The sequence below is a fragment of the Paroedura picta genome, chromosome 2, assembly GCF_049243985.1.
Source record: "Paroedura picta isolate Pp20150507F chromosome 2, Ppicta_v3.0, whole genome shotgun sequence".
NCBI lineage: Eukaryota > Metazoa > Chordata > Lepidosauria > Squamata > Gekkonidae > Paroedura > Paroedura picta.
In genome coordinates, this window is record NC_135370.1 from 4,266,368 (window position 1) to 4,291,837 (window position 25,470).

At 47.9% G+C, this 25,470-nt stretch overlaps 1 protein-coding gene across 2 annotated transcripts in view; it reads right to left on the reverse strand.

The window, feature by feature from the left end:
• The window catches only part of INO80D (INO80 complex subunit D), a 63,265-nt gene that overhangs the window by 18,983 nt on the left and 18,812 nt on the right, over positions 1-25,470 (reverse strand). For both annotated transcript variants that reach the window (XM_077319238.1, XM_077319237.1), the window contains exons 3-6: positions 21,958-22,718; positions 18,449-18,557; positions 15,817-16,044; positions 13,463-13,566 (exon numbers count right to left, since the gene is read on the reverse strand). In XM_077319238.1, the coding sequence (XP_077175353.1) occupies positions 13,463-13,566; positions 15,817-16,044; positions 18,449-18,557; positions 21,958-22,718 (1,202 nt within the window). The remainder of the gene's footprint in view (positions 1-13,462; positions 13,567-15,816; positions 16,045-18,448; positions 18,558-21,957; positions 22,719-25,470) is intronic.

Sequence of the window (25,470 nt, forward strand, 5' to 3'; positions counted from 1 at the left end):
CACTTATCAAAAGCTGTAACGTTGGCAAGATTCTTCCTGCCATTTTTAAAGATGACATAGAGAAAGCCAATAAATCGAATCCTGAGTCCAAAATTACATTTCTGAGAAAAAAGATCTATAAATGACATATTTTAGTCTTACTCTAAATTTCGCCAGATCGTCTTGCATCTACAAGCTTATTGACAAGGCATGCCCTTCCCCGTCAACGCTTTCCTTTGCTTTAGTCGTGCACTGGTTTGCCCTCCGAGAACGGCTGCTGAAAGGCATGCGGAAAGCTGCTGCTTGAACCGGGCCAGGCATTTCATCCTCCAAGTGAACTCATGAACTATGGCATGGTCCTTAGTTTAGATCAGCCCTTTCCCCACCCCTGCAATATTTTTAGGCCGCAAGGAACCCCGGAAGTGGTGCCATGCCCCTTCAGAGAAGTGGGTGCAGAGGTAAGATGCAGGACCCACCCAAACAATCATTTACCATTTCCCTTGTGGAGGAAGACACTAGGCCCGTACAGCAACAGTCCATCTAGTGATGTCAGGGGCCATCCAAGCTTCTGGGAAAGGGTGCAGAACCCCCGGGGAACTCTCATGCGATCCCAGGGTTCCTCGGAACCCTGGTTGGGAATCCCTGGTTTAAAGACAGAAACAATGAACAAACATCTGTTATGCCTTGGATACCCTTGATGGCATTAAAAGGGGACTTGGTTTTACAACAGAAGGCATAACAACGGCAACTGTGAGCACAATAAACATGGCATCAGTGAATACAATGGAATTTCTCATTCATACAAATGGCTCTCTCAGCCTCACCCACCTCAAGGGGTGACTGTTGTGGGGAAAGTGGACTGTAAGCCGCTTTGAGACTCCTTCAGGGAGAGAAAAGTGGCATATAAAGTACCAACTCTTCTTTTTTTGTATGAGTGCTCCCTGGCTGTGATCCCAACAGCTTTGTGTGGTCACCAAAGGTACTTCCACAGGCTTGAAAGATAGATGGAGAGGTCCACTGATATTTCTGTTGAGGTAGCGGTGGTCTACAAAGATCCATCTGAATGGTTTTGAGTGGTTAGAGTGACTTTGAAACCAAGACAACGGAGCTTTAGTCCAGTAGCACCTGTAAGATCAACAAAGTTTAATTCTGGATATAAGATTTATTGTGCATAGCCTCTGAAGAAGTCAACATGCACATGGGATAAAGCTGGGTTGGTTTTAAAGATGTCACTGGGCTCAGACATATTCTGTTGCTTCAGACCATCATGGACACCCACCTGAATTAAAACCAAGCTTAGATCTGTGATTCAGAAGGGTCTGGAGAGGGGCGAAGCTGTAAGGCAGCGGTCCCCAACCCCTGGTCCAATGACCGGTACCGGGCCGCCGCTCCTCCTCGTCCTCCTCCCCGGCTCCTCCCTCGGGGGCTGCCCTGTCAACTCTGCTGTCGGCTCAACTTTGGTGCTCTCCAGCGGCCGCCATGGCTGGGGCTCCCCCTTGGCGTGGCACTGTGCAGCTGCTGCTGGCAGCGCCCCCCAGTGGGCGGGGGGAAGTCAGGGGCTCAGGCGGCGACGTCCCTTGGCAAAGGACTACCATCCCCAGTCCTCAGTAAAATTGCCATGCGTTGACCTGTCCCCGGTGATAAAAAGGTTGGGGACCACTGGTATATTGGACTGTACTATTTCAAACTGCAGGGGAAGATTTAGGAGCACTGTGTATTGCAGCTCTTTCCCTTATCTCAAAAACTCCCTGCATTCAGAAAACCAGCCCAAACACAGAACCGTTCTCCTTGTGGGCCAAATTCTCTATTTGCATGGAGGTCTCACAGCAAAGAAACCTTCCAACCTGGAACCCACCATTTGCAGTTTGAAGTGGCACAGTCCATTCCACCACCTCAGGGTTCTACCTCATTGTCACCTCATTCTTTCATGTCTCTTCCCTCAGATGCCACAAACAAAAAACATTTTTAACGTCTGCCCACAGTCTTCATCCTCAGCTTCAAGGAAGTCTGTTCATTGCCCATGGTGATCTCTACATCTGCTCAGATTCACCAAACCACTCTGTGAATTTTAAGAAGTCTTGATAACTGATGGTATTACTTGGGTGTTTTTCATATCCTTTGTTCCTGTTCCTCCTACCCATTGACTATGATCTTTTCATATTCTCATCCTTAAATTGTAAGCTTCTCAAAATCTGACAGAACCAAGTAACCTGGGCTATGGAGGTTAGGGCACTTAAAAATATTACAGCGGAATTATTAATGGTAGATTCTTAAGCAGAGTTACCCAGTAGCTCCAACTAGATTCTCTGCTAGATAAGAGTGGTAATCCCTTTGCCCACCCAAAACACCAGGGTGAAGCCTGCACGGGGCTTTTTACCGAGTCCCGGTTTGAATGAATTCCTTCCATCTACACTGAATTCAATTTGCATTTTGATTTTGGGCGCTTTAAATTTCCCCTCTGCAACAAGCATGATTAATTCGTGGTGACCCTACCTTTCCCCCACAGTATCCTGGAGTGGATATAAGCCTCAATGAAAGGCTCAGAAGTCAGGAGCATTCTTATTAGAAAAAACATTTTCATATTAATGACTGCTCTTTCTACCGATGGAAACATGACTGCAGATTTTCATTCAAACCCAATCAAAACACTTTGTCAGAGGTGTGTTTTTAATCACATGTTTAATAGAAGCAACACTAAAACTTTATTACAGATTATGTAAATATTCATAACTTGAGAGAGATCAGTCACTCTCTTCTTCATCTTCTTCACCTTCACCCTCACCACCACCCCCTCCATTTTCTGGTCCTTCTGTTGAAGGGGGGGGTCTCCGATTTTCTCAGCAGAGCTCTCTATGTCTTCATCTGCTGCTGAAGATGCTGCTTTTGGACTGGTGGCCTCTGTTGTTTCTGAACTCTTTTTCTCAATGGACTTATCAGAAGGAGTAGAAGGTGCTGGTGGTGGTGGAGGTGGTGGTCGTTCAGCAGCAGGTGGTGATGGTTCAGGAACAGGTGGTGGTGGTGGTGGAGGAGGAGCAGGAGGAGGAGCAAGTTCTGCTGGTGATGGAGGTGGAGTAACAGGGGGAATCCGTTGTTCCAGCATTGGTTCAGATAATATTTTTTCAACACTGGGTTCTCGTAACGGTGGAGTTCCCATGCTCCAACAGGTCAGATCCACTTCCTCCAAAGATTCTTCATCATGCAGTTTGTCCAGTGTGTTATTCCCTGGTTCATCCAGATTATTAATATATATATATATATCTTTAAACCAAAAAGGCTTATCCCTCAATGGAGAGGGTCTTCTGGGAAGCTCTTCATCTGGCAGGGGTTTGTTTTCTTTGCCCAGAAAGCTCTTCTCCTTGGCTGCAGAACGCTGAGACCAGACCTCAACTAGGCAGATAGCAGCAACGATAATCAGGATGGTGGTCACTGTAATAGCCAAGAGCAGCTTGTTTCCACATCCATATGCTGGAATCCGCTCATTTGCTAGCCTGGCTGAAGGCTTCTCCAGTTTTGGTGTGCTTGCTGTGGTCATATCAGCTGCATCCAAGGAGGGCCAAATATTCCATAGGGAGGAGGTTTCATTGGCATAAAGAGTTTCATGAGGAGGTCTGTTTCAGTGATGAGTTTCGCACAAGCCACCTGGTTGTGTGGGTGACGTGCAAACTATTTTCAGGATGCGGATCATGTAAGAGATGAGTTTCCTCACCGGTGTGTTTGGGATGAGGTCAGTCAACTTCTTGTTCAGCTCATTTTCAAAGACTTCGCCCTCACCCTGAATGTTGTCATCTTGGCGTGGCAAGAAGCCCGAAGGGGGAGAAACAGAAGTCCCCTGAGGTGAGGGCTCATTCAAGGAGGGTTCTGAGTCGCCAGCCGAGATTTCTCCTGCAAGATGTTCAGTTCCCTGTACGAGTGGTTTCAGCAGCTCTTCTTTATTCAATATCTGTGACCCAAGTACCTTCTTCAGTACTACCACAGAGTTTTCACCATTAGGGAGGTTAGTCAAGTCACTGTCTTCGCTGTCCACTTCCATGAGGCCTTTGAGCTCAAGAACATTCGTCTGAGAGTCTGGAATGGAGTGTTTCCAAGGGGACAGAAGAGCTGCTTGGCGAGATTGAAGAAACGGAAGGGTGCGCTGAGCTTCTGGGCCTTCCGCTAGTCTCCTCCCGCCATCTGCAGACCTTTTCCTGGCCTTGTGTGTTGGCTTCCCTAAAACTTTGTCAGACTGCTCATTTTGGACAGTTGCCTCTGTACTGACCTTGTGCAGACTGGTGAGAAAGAACAGTTTTTTAACTCACTTTTGTCTGCCCAGTTTACGTCAAAGGCTCATCTGCCTTCTTCTGCATTAACTGCTTGACCAAGTTTAAGAGGTTAAAATTGGCAACTAAGCTGGAGTAGTTCCGGGCCAAAACCAGAGAGTTGCGTTCAGTTCTCTCTGCCATGGCATTGTCGTGCATGGCCTTCTCAGGCAAAATGTTAAGCAGGCTGCTGCCGAAAGAATTTCTCATTTCTAAGGCCTTCGTGATTTCTTGCCTCAAAGGCTCTTCTTCTTCACACAGAGTTACATTTTTATCACATGGCCTTGTGCACTCCAACTTGACAATGTCACCCAAAGCATCAATGTCCTCCTGAATCCGGCAAATACAGCAGGACAGCTTCTTGGGCAGGGCGAGCGTCCTCAACTGCAGAGAGGTCTGCAGCAGGTTCTCCAGGATCCCAGTCGTCACTTTAGTGGCGTCAAGGTTTAGGACCTTCAGCACGGGCAGCCTGTAAAAAAAGGAATCCTGAATGACGGCCAGGGGATTGTGGCCGAGATCCACCTTGAGCAAAAACTGCATGCCATGCCAGGCCCGGAATGTCCCCTCAGTGATCTGTTCAATGATGTTGCCACTGAGGTTTACAATCTGCAGGAATGGGACAGCCTCAAATGCATTCCTGTCGATAATTTGTATTTTATTACATGACAAGTCCAGGTAGGTAGGTGAGAGCAAACCTTCTAGAGATGAGTCTTGAAGCCTCTCAAACTGTTGTCCTTGAGAACCAAGCATTCAGACCAAGGATAGGCCCTCCACACTCCTTTTCCAATAGAGGAGATCACATTTCTGGTAAAGTCCAAGTACATGAAAGGATGAGGATCAACTCCGGGCTTGGGAAGAGGAATTTGGTGGAATCCAGGAGAGTCGGTGATCCAAACTGCAGTGGCAGGAGGTAGGGCAAGGCCCTTGAGCTCCCGCTAGCCCCATAAGAGGCACCAGTAACACCCAAAGGAAGAGGTTAGCATAAGCCCCATCAGCATGGTGTATGCCACCGAGCAGGTCTTTGCAGACTGCACAGCAACCCCTGTGGACAAGCTTTATGTATGTCAGAAGATGATTGTGACATCATTCAGCAGGACACTCAGCATTATAGCCTGACCATCCCTATGGCAACGATGAGGGCTGTGCTTGAAAGGCTTGAGACCCTGAAAGCAGCTGGGTCTCGGCTGCAGGTTACAGAATCATAGACTCATGGCGCTGAAAGGGGTCTCCAGGGTCCCCTAGTCCACTCCCCTGCACAGAGCAGGAAACATCACTACCTGGGCCCCCATAGTGATCCCAATTCCATGCCCAGATGACACAGCTTTGGAAATGTTTTAAATCGACTGTCATAATAGTATAATACTAATGTTGTTCTAAGTATAATACTCATACAATTTACAACATATCCCTATTGCCCAAAATGTATCCCTTCCTTACAAATTTATGGATTTTAATGTTGATCTTCTAGGACAATAAAAAGATAACGTATCATAACAAAATATCCTCAATAAGTTGTTTAACATCCCAGCTTTGTCTCCACGTACATATTTTACACAGAGCCATTCCTCCATAATTAGTAGTACCTTCTACTTCCAATATTCTGCTACTCAAATTGTAGCTGCTATTAGCAAATTCTTTATAAGCTCTTTGTTTCAAACATATTAAGATAGCTTACCAGAACTGTAACTGGATTACATGCGATCACACAATGAATAATTTTTGTTAGAACCTGATGTATTTCTTACCAAAACATTTTGACCAAACCCATCGAACCTGGATAAAAATACCAACATGCTTTTAAACATCTCCAACAACTGAAAGAGGATGTCAATACCATTTTTGGCCTTCTTGGTAGGGAATAAACCATCCGTACATCATCTTGGTTGTTGTTAGGTGCAAAGTCGTGTCCGACACTTCGCAACCCCTCCAGGCCTTCCTGTCCTCTCCCATTCCCCGGAGTCCAGTTAAGCTCACACTGATTGCTTCAGTGACTCCATTCGGCCACCTCATTCTCTGTCGTCCCCTTCTTCTTTTGCCCTCGATCGCTCCCAGCAATAGGCTCTTCTCCAGGGAGTCCTACCTTCTCATGAGGTGGCCAAAGTATTTGAGTTTCATGTTCAGGATCTGGCCTTCTAAGGAGCAGGCAGGGCTGATCTCCTCTAGGACTGACCGGTTTGTTCGCCTTGCAGTCCAAGGGACTCACAAGAGTCTTCTCCAGCACCAGAGTTCAAAAGCCTTAATTCTTTGACGCTCAGCCTTCCTTATGGTCCAACTTTCACAGCCATACATTGCAACTGGGAAGACCATTTTGTGGCTGTGCCCACAACACTCCGCCGGAATTCCAGAGACTCATAAAGGTTGGGGATCCGCTGATCTAAAGAAATATATACTGCATTCTTCAAGCACATGGTTGCAATGCTACCACAATAGTTGTGCCGCGTAGTGTAGGGATTAAGAGTGGTGGCTTCTAATTTGGAAAGCCAGGTTAATTCTCCGCTCCTCCACAGCTGGGAGACCTTGGGCTGGGCTAGTCACAGTCCTGTTAGAGATATTCTCACAGAGGTCTCTCAGCCCCACCTACCTCACAGGGTGTCTGTTGTGGGGAGGGGAAGGCAATTGGAAGCTGCTTTGAGACTTCTCCCAATAGTGAAATGCAGGGTATACACACACACACACACACACACACACACATATATCATATTACCATAAATAGATGGGCCATGATTCCCACTTCCGTGGGCCTCTTGTGACAGCGTATGGCCTCATGCAATAAAATTTGACTCACTTTGGTGGCTAGCCACCTGGGCCCATTCCGCACACATAGGATAATGCACTTTCAATGTGCTTTGGCAGCTGGATTTTCCTGCGCAGAACAGGAAAATCTACTTCTAAAGTGCATTGAAAGTGCATTATCCAATGTGTCCAGACTGGGCCCTGGTCTCAGCAGGAGTGGTTTGAGGATTTGCAGGGCCTGTAGCACCAGAGCCAGTTTAAGGATTTATGGGGCCCTCGCGGAGTTCAATAGCGGTGGGAGGAGCCAGACTGGGGGCAGAGGCCCCCCCAGTGGAAAGGAGGCTACAGCCCTGATCCATGGGGGGAAGGCACTGCATGGGGCCCCTGGATGTGAAGGACCCGTAGCACATGCTACATGGATAAACTGGCCCTGGGTCTCAGTCTCCTGCCACCATTCCATAGGGCATTGGGGTATAGTGGGAAGGCGGCTGCAACAGTGCCTTGAAATTCCACCACATTGCCTCCAGCTGTGTAACCAGAAGTGACATAACCGCAGCGGGAAGTGACATTTTGATGATGTGGGACAATGTTCAGGTAACCCCCCCCCCCCATCTCCCAGAGATACACAAGAAATCACCATTGTCTGATTCAACATCATTTGTAAAATATCCTTAACATTGATATTGAAAATATTACATAGACCTAAGGAGAACACTGCTTCCCAGTTCAGTTGAAAAGAGATCAAAACAAACAGAAAAGGGAAGATGTTTGAGCAAACCTAGTCAATATAGGCACCACGAACAAAGTTTATCTAGGCAGTCTGAGGGGATATTTCTGGCTTTTCTAATTTTCTTTAAAGATAACTTTTCCACTTGTTCTAATTTTACCAAGGTACAACTGAGGAAATACTAGCACAACTATCACAACTGTTGTGAATGGAAAAGTTCCAACATAGTTTATTTTGTGTATTAATCACCAATGTGCTATTATTACTTCTCTGCGTGGATCCAAAGGGGATTTTCATGCAGGAGAGATCAGCAGTGGAGAATAATACATGGGCCTGTTAAGTGAAAGACGGCACCTCTACCCCCTGGCATTTCATGGCAGGATTCTTATCTCATTACCTACTTGTCTCGAGGGCATGCACAAGGGGTTTTATGGGGGGGGGGGGGTTTAAGCCTCCAAAAAAGATTAAATAAAAGAAATGATGCAAAAAGCTCCTCCATGAATGAATGAAAGCCTATTAACAATGGTACGATCAATTATTAAATGAGGTCATTGATGGGCCTTATAACGTAGAGAAGTCCCTTCCGAAATCTTGGCAACAAGCTTCAATAGCGCTCATCCATAAAGAAGGAGGGGACGTAGCATCACCCAACTTTTATAGACCAATATCTTTACTAAATGTGGATTATAAAATTTTTGTGAGAATATTAGCAGAGAGACTGAAAAGATGCATAGGGGACATGGTACATCAAGACCAAACAGGCTTTATGCCAAAAAAGTTAATGAGGAACAACCTCAGGTTTGTCCTGAATGTTGCAGACTACATGAGGAAGAAAAAGTTCAAAGCAGCTTTTATATTCCTAGATGCAGGAAAAGCTTTCGACAATGTTTGTTGTTTAAGACTCTTAAACTGATAGACTGTGGTGATATATTTTTTTTATTTGATCAGACGTATACACTCGGAACAGGAAGCAAGGATATTAGTAAATGGAATGCTTACAGAACAATCAATCAATATAAACAAAGGTACCAGGCAAGGTTGTCCATTATCCCCATTATTATTTAATCTGGTACTAGAAATACTGGCATCCGAGATCCGAGCCATGGAAGAAATCACTGGAATAAGAATTGAAGGAGAAGAATTCAAACTGAAATGCTATGCTAACAACGTAGTTTGTACCTTGGAAAACCCAACAAAACCAATTCCACCATTATTAGATCTACTGAGAAATTTTGGACTCTACTCAGGATACAAAATAAATAAAGCAAAGACAAAAATTACCCTACAAGGAGTTACAGATCCAGAGGTGCAAAACATCCAGGAAAACACCGGTTGTGAAGTCAACCCTAAATGGGTTAAATACCTGGGTATCTAGACAAAGACTTCAGAAATCTTTTCACTGGTAATTATGAAAAACTTTGGAGTAGTATCCAAGTAGATATCAAGAGATGGAATGAAATTATCTTGGTCTGCTAGAATAGCAACAGTCAAGATGAGCATATTGCCAAAAATTAACTTTTTATTCCAAATGTTACCAGTAGAAATTATGGGAAGAGTACTGGAAAAATGGCAATCTGGTATTAATAAATTCATATGGAGCAGGAAAAGACCAAGAATTGCTTTCAAAACACTACAAGATGAAAAAAGGAGAGGAGGACAAGGAGTACCAAACCTAAGGCTGTACTTTCACGCAGCGGCACTCACGTACATGGCGGGTGGGATACGAGAGCCACAATTAAGAGAACTGATATTTGGAAAAGAGGCCTTAGGCAACAGTTTCCAAGAAAGACTTTGGCCGACAGGAACGCAAAAACAAAAGACACCTGGGAACTCTTGGATTGACGGACTGTTAAAAATCTGGACTAAGTATGGTAGCAGACTATCTCCAACGCCATCTATATTAAAATCACCAATTGAAGCTCATTTCAGCAAAACACAACAAAAAAGATTGACTTGTCTACGATACAAAGAACTTTTAACAAAATCCGGCAAGTTCAAAGAAAGACAAGTTTTAGAGAAAGAAGGAGTGGAAATCCAATGGCTGGAATATAACCAACTTCTATCTAGGTTCAAAGCAGAATTCCAGCATCCATTAAACTTAGAGGCTCCAATACCAGAATTTGAAAGCCTATTAATCCAAGAAAAACCACACCTACAAGGACTAATATATAAACTCTTATTGAAATATGAAACTGAGATGGAACAGATAAAATCATGCATGATCAAATAGATGCAAAGCTTCGAGACCCAAGTGACCTTAGAACAATGGGAATATATATGGACTAGAATTCCAAAGCTTACCAACAGTCAAATTCTTAGAGAAAACTGGTATAAAATGTTCTATAGGTGGTTTGTAACACCAAAAGTTATTGCTGCAATTGCAAAAAGTTGTGATAATGTTGGAAATGTGCAGATAAAGTAGGCTCTTTTTATCACATGTGGTGGAAATGTGAAAAAATGTACAAGTCCTGGGCTAAGGTTCATACAATAATGCAGAAAATGTGGGAGTTGAATTTTCCTATGAAGCCTGAATACATGCTACTAAGTTTACCACCGCAGTGCCTCCCAACACACACAAGAAGTCTATTCTTCTATGCGACGACGACATCAAGATTAGTGCTGGCTAGAAAAATGGAAAACGCATGAGCTACCGTCAGTAGAAGTCTGGTTGAGCAAATTGGCGGATCTCGCCAAGATGGCTAAACTGACATTAATGGTTAATGGAAAATCAGAAGAAGCCTTTCAGGAACAATGGGGTCCTTATCTGAACTGTCTAAAAAAGTAAATCAGATGGGAAAGGAGCGGGTTCTAATATGCTTAGATTCTAAACAATTGCTTTACAAATACACTATTCTATTTCTAAAAATTATATATATTAAAAAAAAAACCAATGGTACGAGATAGAAAAACAATAGACCCACCCGCACCCTGGAACGGATGAATCCATGAGGGAAACCTGAACTGGTCCCACTAACAGTGCAGTCATCAGAAGCAGTGCAGCATGTGTAAGAACATGAAAAGCGACTGCAGTCTGAAAAAGGCCTTGGTCTGTGAGGCACACTCAGAGCCAGCTCAGCAAGCTCCAACTGTGCATCTGCTACAGCAGCGGTCCCCAACCCTCGGGCCAGGGATCGGTCCGTAGATCAGTCGGTACCAGGCTGAGGCTCCTCCTCGTCCTCCTCCCCGGCTGCTGCCTTGGGGGTTGCCTTGCCATTCTGCCGCCAGCTCACCTTTGGTGTTCTCCAGCGGCTGCCAAAGCTGGGGCTCCCCCTTGGTGTGGCACTGCGCAGCTGCTGCTGGCAGCGCCCCCCAGCGAGCAGCCGGAAGTCAGGGGAGGCAGCGGGAAAGCAAGTGGAGCAGGGGCTCAGGCGGCAGTGGTGTTGACGTCCCTTGGCAAAAGACTACTCCCCCCCCCCCCTGGGCCTCAGTAAAATTTTCAAGCGTTGACCGGTCCCCAGTGATAAAAAGGTTCGGGACCACTGATGTAAGGGACTCCACTGAAGGAGAGAGAAGACTCATCAAACATTCACAGAGTGACGAATTCAGGAGCTTTAACTTTCCCTTTCCACAGAATCATGTTCAGGCTCCTCCTTGGAAGCATCCCCCGTCTCTGTCTCTTCCATTACTACAACAGCATTATAGGACTTCCTAGTCCATTTACAGCCTTGCATGCCTCTTATTCGCTCGCCCTGGTGAAAGTTTTAAGGCGACAGAAGGTGCAAGATTATTCAACCCTTTGGTGGAGAAACCCATCAATCATTTGGGCACTTCCACTGAAACAGTGGGACAGAATAACCACTAAAGTACTCTATATATTTAAGTATAAGCGGACTTTTCCAGCATATTTTTGTAATGCTGAAAAAGCCCCCCTAGGCTTATACTCGAGTCCCCACTTACCTGTTTTCATTGATATTGTGGTAAAATCAGGTGCCTTGGCTAAAATTCAGGTCGGCTTATGCTCGAGTGTATACGGGAATATGAATGTTAAGCTGGGGCTCCTCCACAGTCAAAAGGTTGACAAAAGCTGAACTAGTGCCGTATGCCCGGGAGTGAGAGACAGTAGGCTTGTGTGACCAGCCAGAGTGCACAAACAGAGACAGGGGCATATCAAAAGGTGGCCGAATGCCATCGTCAGTGGTATCCTAGAGAAGGCAAGCTGGGATTAAGTCCCATGGGCAGGGTCCAAACTAAGTCTGAAGACTGGATGAATACCTGTCAGGAACATGTGATTTTTAAAAGGTGGGCAGGCTGGACTGGATGGTTCATTGTGGTCTCTTCCAGCTCTGTATGATTTTGATTCACACTTGGTCCATTCATGACAAACAGAAAATATGGGCCTCCAGTCTCTGTGGCCCTAATTCCAGGAACCAAGGAATACAGATATGCATATTCAGGTGTTGCAATCTTTCAGATCAAGATTGGGTTCACAGTTGGGGGTTTTGTGTAGTGTTTTAACTGATGGGACCTGTATTTGCTGGTCACGGGGTGGTCCCTATGCCTACCCCTGTACACAAACTATTTGCCCTGATGACCCCAAGACGGAACTAATAACATTTTGGCATATTAAATCTCTGCAAGCAGGAAAGCTGTGCTGCAGACCAGCTGGTCTAACATAAAATTATTTATCACTGTTAGGAAGATGTTGGGAAGATGTTTCTTACTAATCAACAAAAGGGATTAAATCACCTTGGGGTCCTGAAACCTGAGGGAGGAAGCACCAGCTCCCTGTTCTGAGCCACGTAGGGCCTACTTGCACAGGCCATTGGGAGGCATGCAGGCAGCTCAGAGAAAGGGACTCCAGGAGAGGAAGTCAGCTTGCTAAACTATTCCGTTTTCCACGTATGCCTCCTGTAACATGGCAGCTTTCAGAAAGGGATGATTTGCTAAAACTTGACAATTTTAGTCACAAGTACTTCTACAATTAGCTAAATAATTCTGACCTTCATATACATTGCAAGGATCAGATTCAAGACCATGGAACATCAGCTGGTGGCAAGACAGATGGGTTACCCCGAGTAAATATTCATAGCAGATTTGCAGAAGAAAGTCGCGGGTACCATAAGAGGCTGCCCTGTTATTTCTCTGGCCTCAGCTCTATTTACAGGCACCCCCAGCCCAGGGATTTGTGGAACAACAAGTAAATCTATATGCTATTCAAACTTAGGATAATCTCCAGGTTTGCAGGAAAATGTTAAATAATTTTTTTAAAACCATGGGTGTTAAATCCCCCCTCCAGTAATATAGGGTTCTTCTGCATGTGTGTTTACCCCCAGCAGCTGCTACAGTACCTTAATCACCCTGGGCGTGGCGATGGACCTGTGAGGCGCATGCCCAGGACTCCCCACTGGGCCCCGTGGCACCGGCGACACAACCTAGGAGCACAGCAGGGCCTAGTGGCAGCCACCCTATAGCCTGGGAGATGCATGGGGCATGCATGCTGCTAGCAGTGGTGTAGTCTCTGGATCACCCCAGGCCTGCCAGGGGACCCATTGGGGGGGGGGGGAAGCCAGCGGCAGCTACTCAACCCAGGATTCATGCTGGCCCCTCTGCCAGCAGTGGCACAGCCCAAGTCCAGGGCAGCTCCTGGGCCTGATGAGAAAGCCAGGGGAACCCCCTTCCATGAGTAGTAACAAATAGTAAGTAAGCAACTAGTAATCAAATGGGCAGAGGCCAAAACTAAGTAATTGGACTTTCACTGTGAACCCAAAAACCCAATGGAAAAAGATACGCTGAAAGCAATGTTTGGTGAATGGAAGAGCACTGCTGCTGCACGGTTCACCCTTCGTCGTTCCAGTACACGGCGACGCATCCCTCTGCTTCCCTTTGCTCGTACTGAAACAAAGAAAGAACAAGAACGTAAATCTCTACTACATAGTTTGTTTGCTTGTGTAGGAGGCCTCTGTGTTACCTGGTCAGAATTCTGTTTGGGGGGCTTACACTGAAATCCACACCACAGCCATTAACAACAAGCCATTGGACACAACAGCTGGCAAAACAAGACCCCCGATTAAAAGCCTGGGTAAAAAAAGATGGGGCTTTGATCTGACACCTAAAAGAAAGTAAAGCAAGTGCCAGGTGAGCCTCAAAGGGGAGGGTGATCCACAGGCTAGGGGCCACCACACAAAGACACCCACCTCTGAGGGGCTTGGGAGGCAGAGATTAGCTCACAGTCTGGGTCGTATGGCGGGGGGGATAGGGAGACACAGTCCTCAGGTCCCATTCAGGGCTTTAAACAATCCACTGCTGGATTGTTTCTGATGTGTTCTTTTGTGAACTGTTCTATGTCCGAGCCCTGCAATGTTGTATGTGAACTGTATGGGAGGGCAGCACAGAAATCTAATAAATAAATAAATAAATAAATAAATAAATAAATAAATAAATAAAGGTAAGAACCAGCACTTTGAATTGCACCCAGAAGGAAGAAGATGGGTTATCAGCTGCGGCTCTTTCAGCAAGTGGGTGGCTGAGAATTCCTGTTCCAGATAGCCAACCACTGAGCTGAGTTGCTCCCGGGAGGAATTACCAGTCAATTTCAAACACTTTGTGCTGCCCTCCTGCCCCAGAGGGCAATTGCCCGGATGAGTACGCAAGCCTAGGAGAAGATGCCACCAAAGACGCCAACAGGACTTGGCCTCCTTCTGCCTGCCTATCATCCCAAAGACCTCTAGGGACCCCAGCCTCTAGGTGGGACCTGCAGTTCCAGGGACCTGCAGCTTCTCTCCAGACTAGAGAGATCAGTTCCCCTGGAGAACACGGATGCTTTGGAGGGTCAGCTCTATGGCCCTGCACTCCACTGAGGTCCCCGTCCTCCTCAGGCTCCATCTTCCAATCTCCAGCCATTTACCAAGCAGGATCTAGCAACCCTCCCCTCCCCCATCCCCATCTCCCACTGCTGGTCAGGGGTAGGGAAGTGTGCTTTGGCTCGGCCGCCTCAGTGATCACCAAAGCCCGAGCTGGCACGTAGGAGGCCAGTGCCATGGCACGGAGAGGAGGGGCAACAGCGCCCCTCCGCACTGTGGTGCTGGCCTCCTACGCGCTGCCTCGGGCTTCACTGATCGCCTAGGCAGTCAAGCCAAGCCGAAGCGGACATCCCTCGTTCAGTCTTGCAGGGCCTGCGGAGGTGTCTCCCCTGCAAGAGCGTTCCACCAGGTAAGAGTCAGGGCTGAGAAAAGCTCTGGCTCTGGTCAAGGCCAGTTTTGCTTCTCTGGGGTCTTGAGCAGATTTTGTGTGCTAGAGCAGTGGTCCCCAAGCTTTTTATCACCGGGGACCGGTCAACGCTTGACAATTCTACTGAGGCCTATACAGAATCAGGCCCTAAAGACAGCAAATCTTACGAAAAGCAGAACTAGAAAAAAAGAAGCCTCATCGCTAGGGGAGCTGAAGCATTTTAATGTTCCATAATCAAGGGCAGCCAACGCGTAGCAATCTCACACACAACTGTCAAGCAGAAGACGAGGGGGAGGTTTTTATTCCTCATTTTTCGCTACTTTAAGAAATCTCAAAGCTGCTTACAGTTGCCTTCCCTTCTCCACAACAGAGACCATGTGTGGCAGTTGGGGCTGAGAGAGTTCTGAGAGACTGTGACTGGCCCAAGGTCACCAGCAGGCTTCATGGGGAGTGGAGAATCAGATCCCGGTCTCCAGCATGAATTCTGCTGCCCTTAACCACTAGACCAAGGATAGTCAAACTGCGGCCCTCCATGGATTACAATTCCCATGAGCCCCTGCCAGTGAACCCTGGGAACTGTAGTCCATGGACATCTGGAGGGCCGTGGTTTGACTACCCCTGTACTAGACTATGCTGCCAAGACAAAAGATGGAGTTTTTCCACTTCTTTCCTCCACATACCAACCTCAGCCTTGCTTGGTGGTCTCCCATTCAACTACTAACGACGACCAGCTCGGCTTTGCTATTGGCTTCCTAGAACATTCATATGAGGGCAGGGGGGAAGTGTTTCATTTTGCTTCTTCCACAACAGCTTTTATCCAGCGTTCTGAAATCACTGGGATAAGCGCGCAGGCGTCCCCGTGGATATCGCTCCCGCCATCATGCTGCTGCACAGGTGCACAAGGCGGCTTCTCACCTGGTCCGATCGCACGAAGCTCTCCGGAGTTCTTGTATCAACTGGCCAGCGCCTTCTGGCTCTCTGCTGGCTGCCTGCAGCAACGCTTTCCGGAATGTGTGTTGGCATTTCTTCTGACGTGATTCCGCTCGCTCCAGGCGGCAGAGGTGCTGATACTTATGCTGGAAGTAAGTGCAAAGTTGGGAAATGCGAGAATGCCGGCCGCTGGCTTCGTCGTTGCTGTCCAACCTGGGGGCGGGGGGCGGGGGGAAGGGGAGGCAGATTGAAAGGGCACATTATTGTGAAATTAGCACATTCAAGGTTTTGGTATTAACCTTCAAGGCCATGCACGGCCCGGGCCTGGCACATCTGAATGTGTCCCCCGGAGAGCGTTATGACCAGCCACCACCAATCAGCTGGAGGTCCCTGGCCCAAGGAAATACACGTGGCCTCCACCAGATCCAGGGCTTTTCCAGCCATGGAATGAGCTCCCAGAGGAGATCAGGGTCCCGACGGAGCTTACTCCGTTGCACAGGGCCTGGAAAACAGAGCTCTTCCGCCAAGCCAATGGTTGAGGCCAGCAGAAATGCATCTAAGACATGGAGCTGCCAAACGCCTTTACTGCCAACTCCCAACTGCCATTTCCAACGGCTGTTTTCCATGCCTCCTTCTCTCAGCATTCTGCCAGCTCTCATTGGTTGCTCTTGGAAAGAGGCGGAACCCAGCCTGCCTGCCACAGCTGCCACCCTCAACAAGCAGCCCTACCCTTGGGGTTCAAGCCACGGTGCAAAAGACCGCCAGGGGAAGCTTTTTCAGCCCTGGCAGGACATCCTCCCTAGAAAAGTGGAAACATCACCAACAAAAAGCCTATCGACACCCTGAAGACCAACAGTTGCATTATAGCCTAAGCCACTGATTCCCAGCCAGGGTTCTGGGGTTACACAAGAGCCCCCCGGGGCTTCCGCAGCCTTTCCCAGAAGTTCAGATGGCCGCTGACATCCCTAGAGGTCACTGGAGCCCCCTTCCTTCCCCTGCTGCCCTACAGGCCTAGTCTCTTCCTCCACAAGGGAAATGGCAAATGACCATAAAACAAGGGGTGTCCCAGCAGGATTGGCTGGCTCCCCCGCTTCTTACTTCCGGCGCCCGCTTGATGCTGTCTTATAAAGCGAATGGAAGACTTTGGTGCTGTGGACAACCTTCAAGCAAGTATCCTCTCTGAATGACTGTGGATGGCATGTTCTCCTCAGATTTCATTGGGTCCTTCTGTTGGTTTTAGGTTTTAAATATTGAGGATGCTTTTCTTATGGCAATGATTTGCCTTGCAGGCCTGTTCAGGGCTGCATAAAACTTCACTTTAAAAAACCCTACATAATTCATCCTGCCTGTGATCTCTTATAGACCTTCCTCATAGTCGTGAAGTCAATCAGCCATTTCCTGGTGGGTCCCTGAGAGTCCTGATGTCTTCTCCCCACCTTCCACACAGCCCTAAACCCTACTGGCTATTCCCTGCTTTCTACCTCTGTCTCCGGGGCCTCTCTTGCTTCCCCACTCGTTTTGGCTTCCTTTGATCCTAAGTCATTATGTTGCAACCGACTCAGGGCGACTCCAGGGCCATGGCAATGCAGAGATGGTTTGCCAGTGCCTTCCTCTGCGTAGCAGCTCCAGCCTTCCTTGGTGGCCGCGCTGAGCTTCCAAATCCTCATGGCATCAGGCAAGTCTTGAGCTGCTAAGGCTGCTTCTGTGCTACCTTTATCCCCTGTCAACTGTTACTGAACAAAACGCATCATGGCAGTGATTTTCAGCCTTCCTGATGCCGCGACTAGGGTTGTGTGATTTGGCAGCCGAAGCAGCCGTTCCCGCCCGTAGCAGCCAGCACCGCGCTGCAGGGGGGTGGGGTGCCAGCACCCCAGTCAACGCAAACACGCAGGCACAGAGCCCCCCCCCCTTCAGCGGAGCGCTGGAAGCTACGGGCAGGAACAGCTGCTTCGGCTGCTGAATCACACAACCCTAGCCACGACCCTTTAATACGGTTCCTCCTGTTGTGGGGACCCCCAACCATAAAATGATGCAAGGGTTCTTTCACAGAAATTAAACCGAAACTGACCAGTGGTGTGAAGATCCATCGTTCAGGATTGTAGATAAATTGTTTTTTCCTGGGGTTTCTCAGTTCAGTTCTGCCTCTTGTCCCACCATGCCAATCTCGCTCTTTTCCGCTGCTTAGACAGACGAACGCTCTGTCTCAATCTACCCTGCAAGGCTGTTGTATGAATGGCAACCCCCTGGCTAAGCCGCCTACCTGGCCGCGACCCCTGTGAAAGGGTCGTTCAACCCCCAAAGGGGTCCTGACCCCCAGGCTGAGAACCACTGCATGACAGTACCAGCTCAGCAGTGCAATCGGCTGCCTAGGAAGGCAGTGAAAGCCACCGCTGTTAGCAGAATGGACCTACGGGATCCAGCCGTGAGCACAGGAAGGTTCTGATCCTGAGGTTCAGGTTAAACCTCATTTGACAAAGGACTTAATTTCTTCCTTCTCAGTCCACCATCACTTCCGCCCACTTACTCCCCTCTGGAAAAGCAAAAGGTATTTGAATAAGCATGTCATTTTCTATTTTGTCATTCCTGATTTTTGACCAACGAAATCACAGGTACTTACTGACTCCTTTCATATCTGAGGGCTTCTCGGATAGACCACGCAACCTGGTAGGGTGAACTTTGCTCCCATTCTTCCCATTCTTCACCGCTGTCCTCAGACCAGTCCAACCCTGGAAAGCATGGAATTAAAAGAAAATTCACCGCTGTTCCCAAAGATCCACAAATTTCTTGAGGCCGTACATGCACTATGTGCAGAGGACGCCTTCATCTGATAAACACAGTCTGAGTACAAATAATTTCTTGCATCGCTGAGGTGACACACAGGAAAGGTCTCAAGATGTTCTGGAGCCTCCAGCTCTCCTCTGTTGAGGCTCAGAAGCAGCCATCTACTTAGTCAATGTGAAGGGCAGGGGCCCCCAACCATTCTAAGCCTGTGGGCACTACTGAAGTCCTGACAGAGCATGCTGGCCATAACTACCCACAAAATGGCTGCCGCAAGGTAACTACTGCAGGAGGTGGAGCAAGCGTAAAACGGCTGCTGTACACCTGACCTTCCTTCAGTCACACAGTGAAGACGACTTAAAAACTTTAGAGATCTGCATAACTAATAAAATTCCCATTGGCCAATCAAAAGCCCTGCTGGGGCAAAAGTCCCACCTGGCCCCAACTAGGGTTGTGTGTTGCATTATCCGAATTGGCCGCTACGGGCCGCCGCAGCCAGCGCCTCACGGTAGTGAGGCACTGGCTGCGGCGGCCTGGAGCGGCCAATTCGGATAACGCGCCGCACAACCCTAGTCCCAACCACTTTCTAAAACCACTTGGCAGGCACCAGGGAAGGTGTTACAGGTGAAGACCCATCAGGGGTCACTGCTGTGGAGGGATTGCACCTTGTGATGTTACTATCAGTAGACCCCTACAAATATGGATATTATGCGACCAGTTTGGGAATGAACTATATACCGAAGGCATTATAAGAGACTAAACAGGTTATTTCCAACAATCATAAGAACACCATTAGAGAAGAGTGAGTTATTACAATATTGAGAATTCACTGAGGAAGGTATCGAAAACGGACGAGACTTGGGAATCCGTTCTGAAATTGTTTTGAACATTAAATCACTCCACCCTCGCCAGCTTGAGACTTTTTTCTTCTACTACCAGGGAAGGTGTTGGCAGGTGTCATAATAATAACAATAATAATACATTTCTATTTGTAGCCTGCCCTTCCAGTGCTCAGGGCAGGTAACATCAGTAAAAACAACATACGATATAAAAACTTTAATCAGTTAGAACACATAGCCAGCCCTTCTAAAAATACCCAGACAGGGGACCTCTGAAAGGGCGCCAAACTCCCAGTTCCTCCTCCTCCTCCTCCTCCTAGTGGATGTTATTATTATAGGCCTCGGCCATAAGCCTGACTACTCCGTCTTGCAGACTCTGTGGAACTAATTAAAGTCCCACGGGCCCCTGATCTGCCTGAGGAGCTCATTCCACCAAGCTGGAGCCTCACTGGGGTCTCCTAGTGTAGGGAGTGATGATCTGTTTCTGAATGGAAGATGTAAATGTACCAGAGGGCACATTCCTGGTCATTTCTATGCCAGTGAAGAGAAATGGGTACAAGAAGGTAATCCAGGAAGAGACAATTCCAGGGAAATGAAGGGGGCACCACACTGCTAGCCTAGGTGTTATGGGGCAACTCTACCAATCTCCAGGGTTAGAGTCAACCCATTAATTCTGGGCATGCAAGGGGAAGGGCTATTTCCAACCAATTCCTTGCTCCCACAGCAAATCTCCAACTCGCCTCCCATGTTCCCAGACTCAGAGCAGCACTATGGCCTGTCGGAGGAAACAGAAGCAGCGAAGCCCAGAGCCTCTGGTGCCAAATGCACTGCAGGTGATAGAAATGGGCATGCCTTTATACAACAAATCTTTTGAATTTCAAAACTAATGTGAAACATTGAATGCTGAAAATTGACACTTTTTGCCTCGGAATAGCAACTGATGGCTCGGTGGTGGGAAACTGCAGTCGAGCCACAACTGATTTATGGCAACCCCACAGGTTTCTCAAAGCAAGGAACATACAGAGGTGCCTGGGCCAAGGCTTTCTTGGTGTAAAATGTGGTGTCAGAAAAGGCTTCCAAAACAATAAAACTCTGGTGGCATCAGGTGACACAACTGTACAATGTTGTTTCGCATTTGACTAGAACAGGGGTAGTCAAACTGCGGCCCTCCAGATGTCCATTCGCTGGCAGGGGGCTCCTGGGAATTGCAGTCCATGGACATCTGGAGGGCCGCAGTTTGACTACCCCTGGACTAGAACTTCACGTTTCATACTTGAGTATCTATATCTGTGGGAAGACGGCATGGGATAGTCTGATCTCATCAGATCTTGGAACCTAAGCATGGTCAGTATTTGGATGGAAGGTCATTGAGGAATACCCTGCAGAAGAAGAGCTGAAGAAAGCTGGGTTTTATACTCCACTTTTCACTACCTGAAGGAATCCCAAAGTGGCTTACAAAACCTTTCCTTCTCCTCACAACAAATAGATGGGGTAGAGAACTTCTCTGCAAGAACAGCCTTAAGAGACCGGTGACTGACTCCAGGTCACCCACCTGGCTGCATGTGGAGGAGTGGGGAATCAAACCGGGTTCTCCAGATTAGAGTCCGCTGCTCTTAACCACTCCACCACGGTGGCAAACTACCCACATCATCTGCTTCATGTCTACGTGGGTCAATGTTTTCATAATTTACATGTTAGTATAATGGTTCTGAGCCTCTTGTGGCGCAGAGTGGTAAGGCAGCCGTCTGAAAGCTTTGCCCATGAGGCTGGGAGTTCGATCCCAGCAGCCGGCTCAAGGTTGACTCAGCCTTCCATCCTTCCGAGGTCGGTAAAATGAGTACCCAGCTTGCTGGGGGGTAAACGGTCATGACTGGGGAAGGCACTGGCAAACCACCCCGTATTGAGTCTGCCATGAAAACGCTAGAGGGCGTCACCCCAAGGGTCAGACATGACTCGGTGCTTACACAGGGGATACCTTTATAATGGTTCTATTAATGTTATTGTCCTTTGATTTCTACATGCCTGTAATGGTTTTACTAATTCTATTGTCCCTTTTATCACGTTAATGAAGGCTTGTGGGGGGGGGGTCAATGAAGAACAGTAGGGAGGAAAAGTAGGAGAGGAGAGGATTGAGAATAACTGCCCCCCAGTTCTTGCTGGCAGAAGTGTCTTCTGTCCAAGAAAAGATGGTTAGGATCCACCATCAGGGCCACAAGTATACATTTGGTGGCCACAAAGTACTTAATTATAAGTGTCAGTAAGTTGCAGCTGGCTTAAGGTGACCCTGCCAGGTTTCAGGGCAAGGGACACCCAGAAGCGGTCGGCCATTGCCTGCTTGCCAAGCAACCATTGGTGGTCTCCCAACAAGTACTAACCAAGGCTGACCCAGCTTAGCTTCTAAGATCTGACGAGATCGGCCTGGCCTGGGCTAGTCTCCACTTATATGAAGCATAAACGCCTGAATGAGAATTGGGGTCAAAAAACAAACCGGGAGCAATTCTCCACCTACCTAAATGTGGAAACAGGTCAGCGTCCAGCTGCCGCTTCTGAGTGCACAGTTTCACCAGTCTCTGTAGCCGGCTCATGCAGGACGAGTGTAGCGAGAAAGTGGTGGCTTTCATGAGGATCCGGTCAGTCCGTGGTGGGTTGGGGGCGGGACCCCTGACAGGGTGCGGGAGAGGCAGGGGTCTCTTGTTCGACAGCTGCCTGGCTTGTGCTATAGTGTGTGTGGTGGGGGCCACTCCCTGCATTGGTAGGCTGGTGTTCTGAGGTTGAGGTGACTTGCAGACTAAGCCCTGCAGTAGCCCTGCTTGCTTTAAAGCGGTCGGAACAGACGAGAGGTGGGAGGGCACGGCCGGCGGTGGCGGCGGCTGCGGAGGCGGCTGCGGAGGTGCAGGGAGGGGGCTAAAGTGCTCTTGGCGAACTCTCAGAATCTCCGTTTCCTTCTGGCGCTGTCGATTTTGGGCGAGCTTGCTCTGCAGCTTCTTCTTCACCGTCACCCCTTTCTTGAGATCCTCGTCTTCCTCGTTGAAAGCAAAAGGGTCTTCCAAATCTGCGTCCAGGTAGTGCAGAGGAAGCCGAGCCCCCGGTGGAGAGAGGGACATCCCATCCAGTCCGTTGGGCATCTTCAAGGCCAGCGGGGGAACCATCAGACTGAACGCCATGGAATCCATCTGGTGCCGAACTTTCACCTCTTCTGTTGGATCATTCTTTTTCTTCCTCTCCTTTTTCGGGATAAACCCGAGGACCTGCAGGTGACTGTTGCAGTACCTTTGAAAAGCCAAAAGAGTGACATTAAGCAGTCTAAATCTGCTCAGGGTCCCCTGCCCCAGGGAGATAAAACTGGCCTCGATCAAGATCAGGGCTTTCTCGGCCTGGACTCCGGCCTGGTGGAAAGCTCTGCCTGAGGATACCACACAATTCTGGAGGGCCTGCAAAACAGTTGAGGCCAGGCAAGAACACCGAGACATTAAAGGACATTCAGTTCTAGGAGGCGGGCTTTGAAGTGTAAGAATGTACGATTTTACTATATACAATGTATTATTTCACACATTTGTATGATTGTTATGGCCTCAGCTTCAACAATAAATTCAAATTCAATATAATTTTATACTGTTGTTAAGATGGGTTGGGATAGAAATAGAATATTTATTTATTGTTTCTCTCTCTCCCCCCTTCCAAATGCTTAAAATGGTGGGGAAACCTAGAAAGCAATAAATAAATGAAAATGAAAATAACACATAATTTAACTATGATAAGATTTTTTTTTCCTGCTCTTGTTTATGCAAAACATGGATGGAGCAAATTTAAATAAGCATCTCATGGTTAACTGCAAACTTCCAACATAAACAAAATAGAAATATGCTTTGAATTATCGGGGGGGGGATTACATTAGTTGAGTTCTAGCTACAGAAGTCATGTGCTTCCAATTTAATATGCACATGAGAAGATTTGCAAAAATTAAAGGCTGCGTTTGCAGAGAGATCATTTATGGGGAATAGTGACATTTAAACACTACAGAAGCCCTTCAATGCAATCCTTTTCTTACTCCAATAAAAATAGCTGTTAGGTTTAGCACGTAGCTGTGGAAAAACGCCCCCTAACCCTCCCACCCTGTGCTGGAAGACGAATCCACGCTCACAAATTGCCAGTCTGCTCTAACAGTCCAGGCCAAACTTTAGCCAAGCTGTTAAAAATTTTCTCCCAATGTTACTAAGCCAAGAAGACAGGCACATAATTGCAAGCCTCAGGGGTTATACCAGGGCAGGGCACCAACCTTCAGGTCTTCCCAGTTCTCAAGGTGGAAGATGGTGGAATTAAAAACTCAGTTCGATGTCAAAAACGAAGGCGGGCTGTCATCTGAGAACCCTGGCTAGCATTCCACTAACCAATGAACAGGCTGGAAAAGCCCTTTGGGGGCTCATATTATGAAAAAGAGTTGGCTTTTATGCCCTGCTTTTCACTCCCCAAAGGAGTCTTAAAGTGGCTTCCAGTTGCCTTCTCTTCCTCTCCCCAGAACAGTCGCCTTGTGAGGGAGGTGGGGGTGAGAAGGTTTTGAGAGAACTGTGACTGGCCCAAGGTCACCCAGCTGGCTGCATGTATAGGAAGAGAGGAGAACCATTCTTGACCACTACACCACACTGGGGGATAGATTAATTCAAACAGGGCATTAAGAATCTGTGGTTGGAAGTTACTTGGAAGCTCATTGTTTAGATCGGGGGTAATCAAACTGCAAACACTGGCAGGGGCTCATGGGAATTGCAGTCCATGGACACCTGGATGGCCGCAGTTTGACTACCCCTGGTTTAGATAGCCACAAGTCAACTGCTACTGTGCTTTATTATTGAACTGCCAAGAGCAGCCATGTGTGTCTTGCTGCTTAGGAACTGAAAGTGACTGTTTTTCCTGTTATCTTTGGTTGCCTTGCTCTGGATGGACCAGGCTAGCCCAGCCTTGTCAACTCTCAGAAGCTAAGCAGAGTGGTCCCTGGTTAGTTCTCGGATGGGAGACCACCAAGGAAGTCCAGGCCTGTGACACAGAGGGAAGGCAATAGCAAACCACTGCTTCTCTCCCGCCTTCAAAACCCAACAGGGTCGCCATAAATCGGCTGCAACTTGAGAACCACCATCTTTCCACCACCATCTTTGGATAAGGGGACAACAAAATCATCCTCTGGTTAAATAATCTTTTGTCTTCCCTCTTCTTCTCTGAAGGTCTTGCTTGGACTGGGTCTGCAAGGGCTAAAATGTCTAACCTCAAGAAGGTAGCGGGCCATGCATTCTTCTATCTTCGCCAGGCCTGGCTACTAGTGCCCTACCTGTCTCCTGATCACAGTGATCCATGCGACGGTCACCTCCAGACTAGATTTCTGTAACTCTCTCTACGTGGGCCTACCCCTGCGCCTGATCCAGAAATTGCAGCTGGTGCAAAATGCAGCTGCTAGGGTCCTCACAGAAACATCTTGGAGGACCCACATACAGCCGGTGCTGAGGCTGCTGCATTGGTTACCAGTTGCTAGCTGGATCAGGTTCAAGGTTTTGGTTTTAACCTTTTAGGCCCTCTGCAGTCTGGGATCCACATACTTGAGGGACCACCTGACACTCTATGCCCCGCGGGGACTAACTTGTTGGTGGTTCCCGGCCCCTGGGAGGTGCGTCTGGCCTCAATCAGGGCCAGGGCCTTTTCAGCCTTGGCCCCTACCTGGTGGAATGAGCTCCTGGAAGAGCTGCGGGCCCTGCGGGATTTACCACAGGGCCTACAAAATAGAGCTCTTCCACCAGGCTTATGGCTGAGGCCGGCGCCACTGATGTGATCGGGTCCCCCTCTTCTGCAGCCCTTTCAGGCTATCCCTGGTCTCCTCCTTGGTAATGTCGCCGTGTTGGGTTGGTTGATGTGTTTATGTATTAGCATGGTTTTTATGTATTAGGGGGTTTTATCGGGGGGTTATATGCTGTTACCCGCCACGAGCCTTAGGGGAGTGGTGGGCTAATAATAATAATAATAATAATAATAATAATAATAA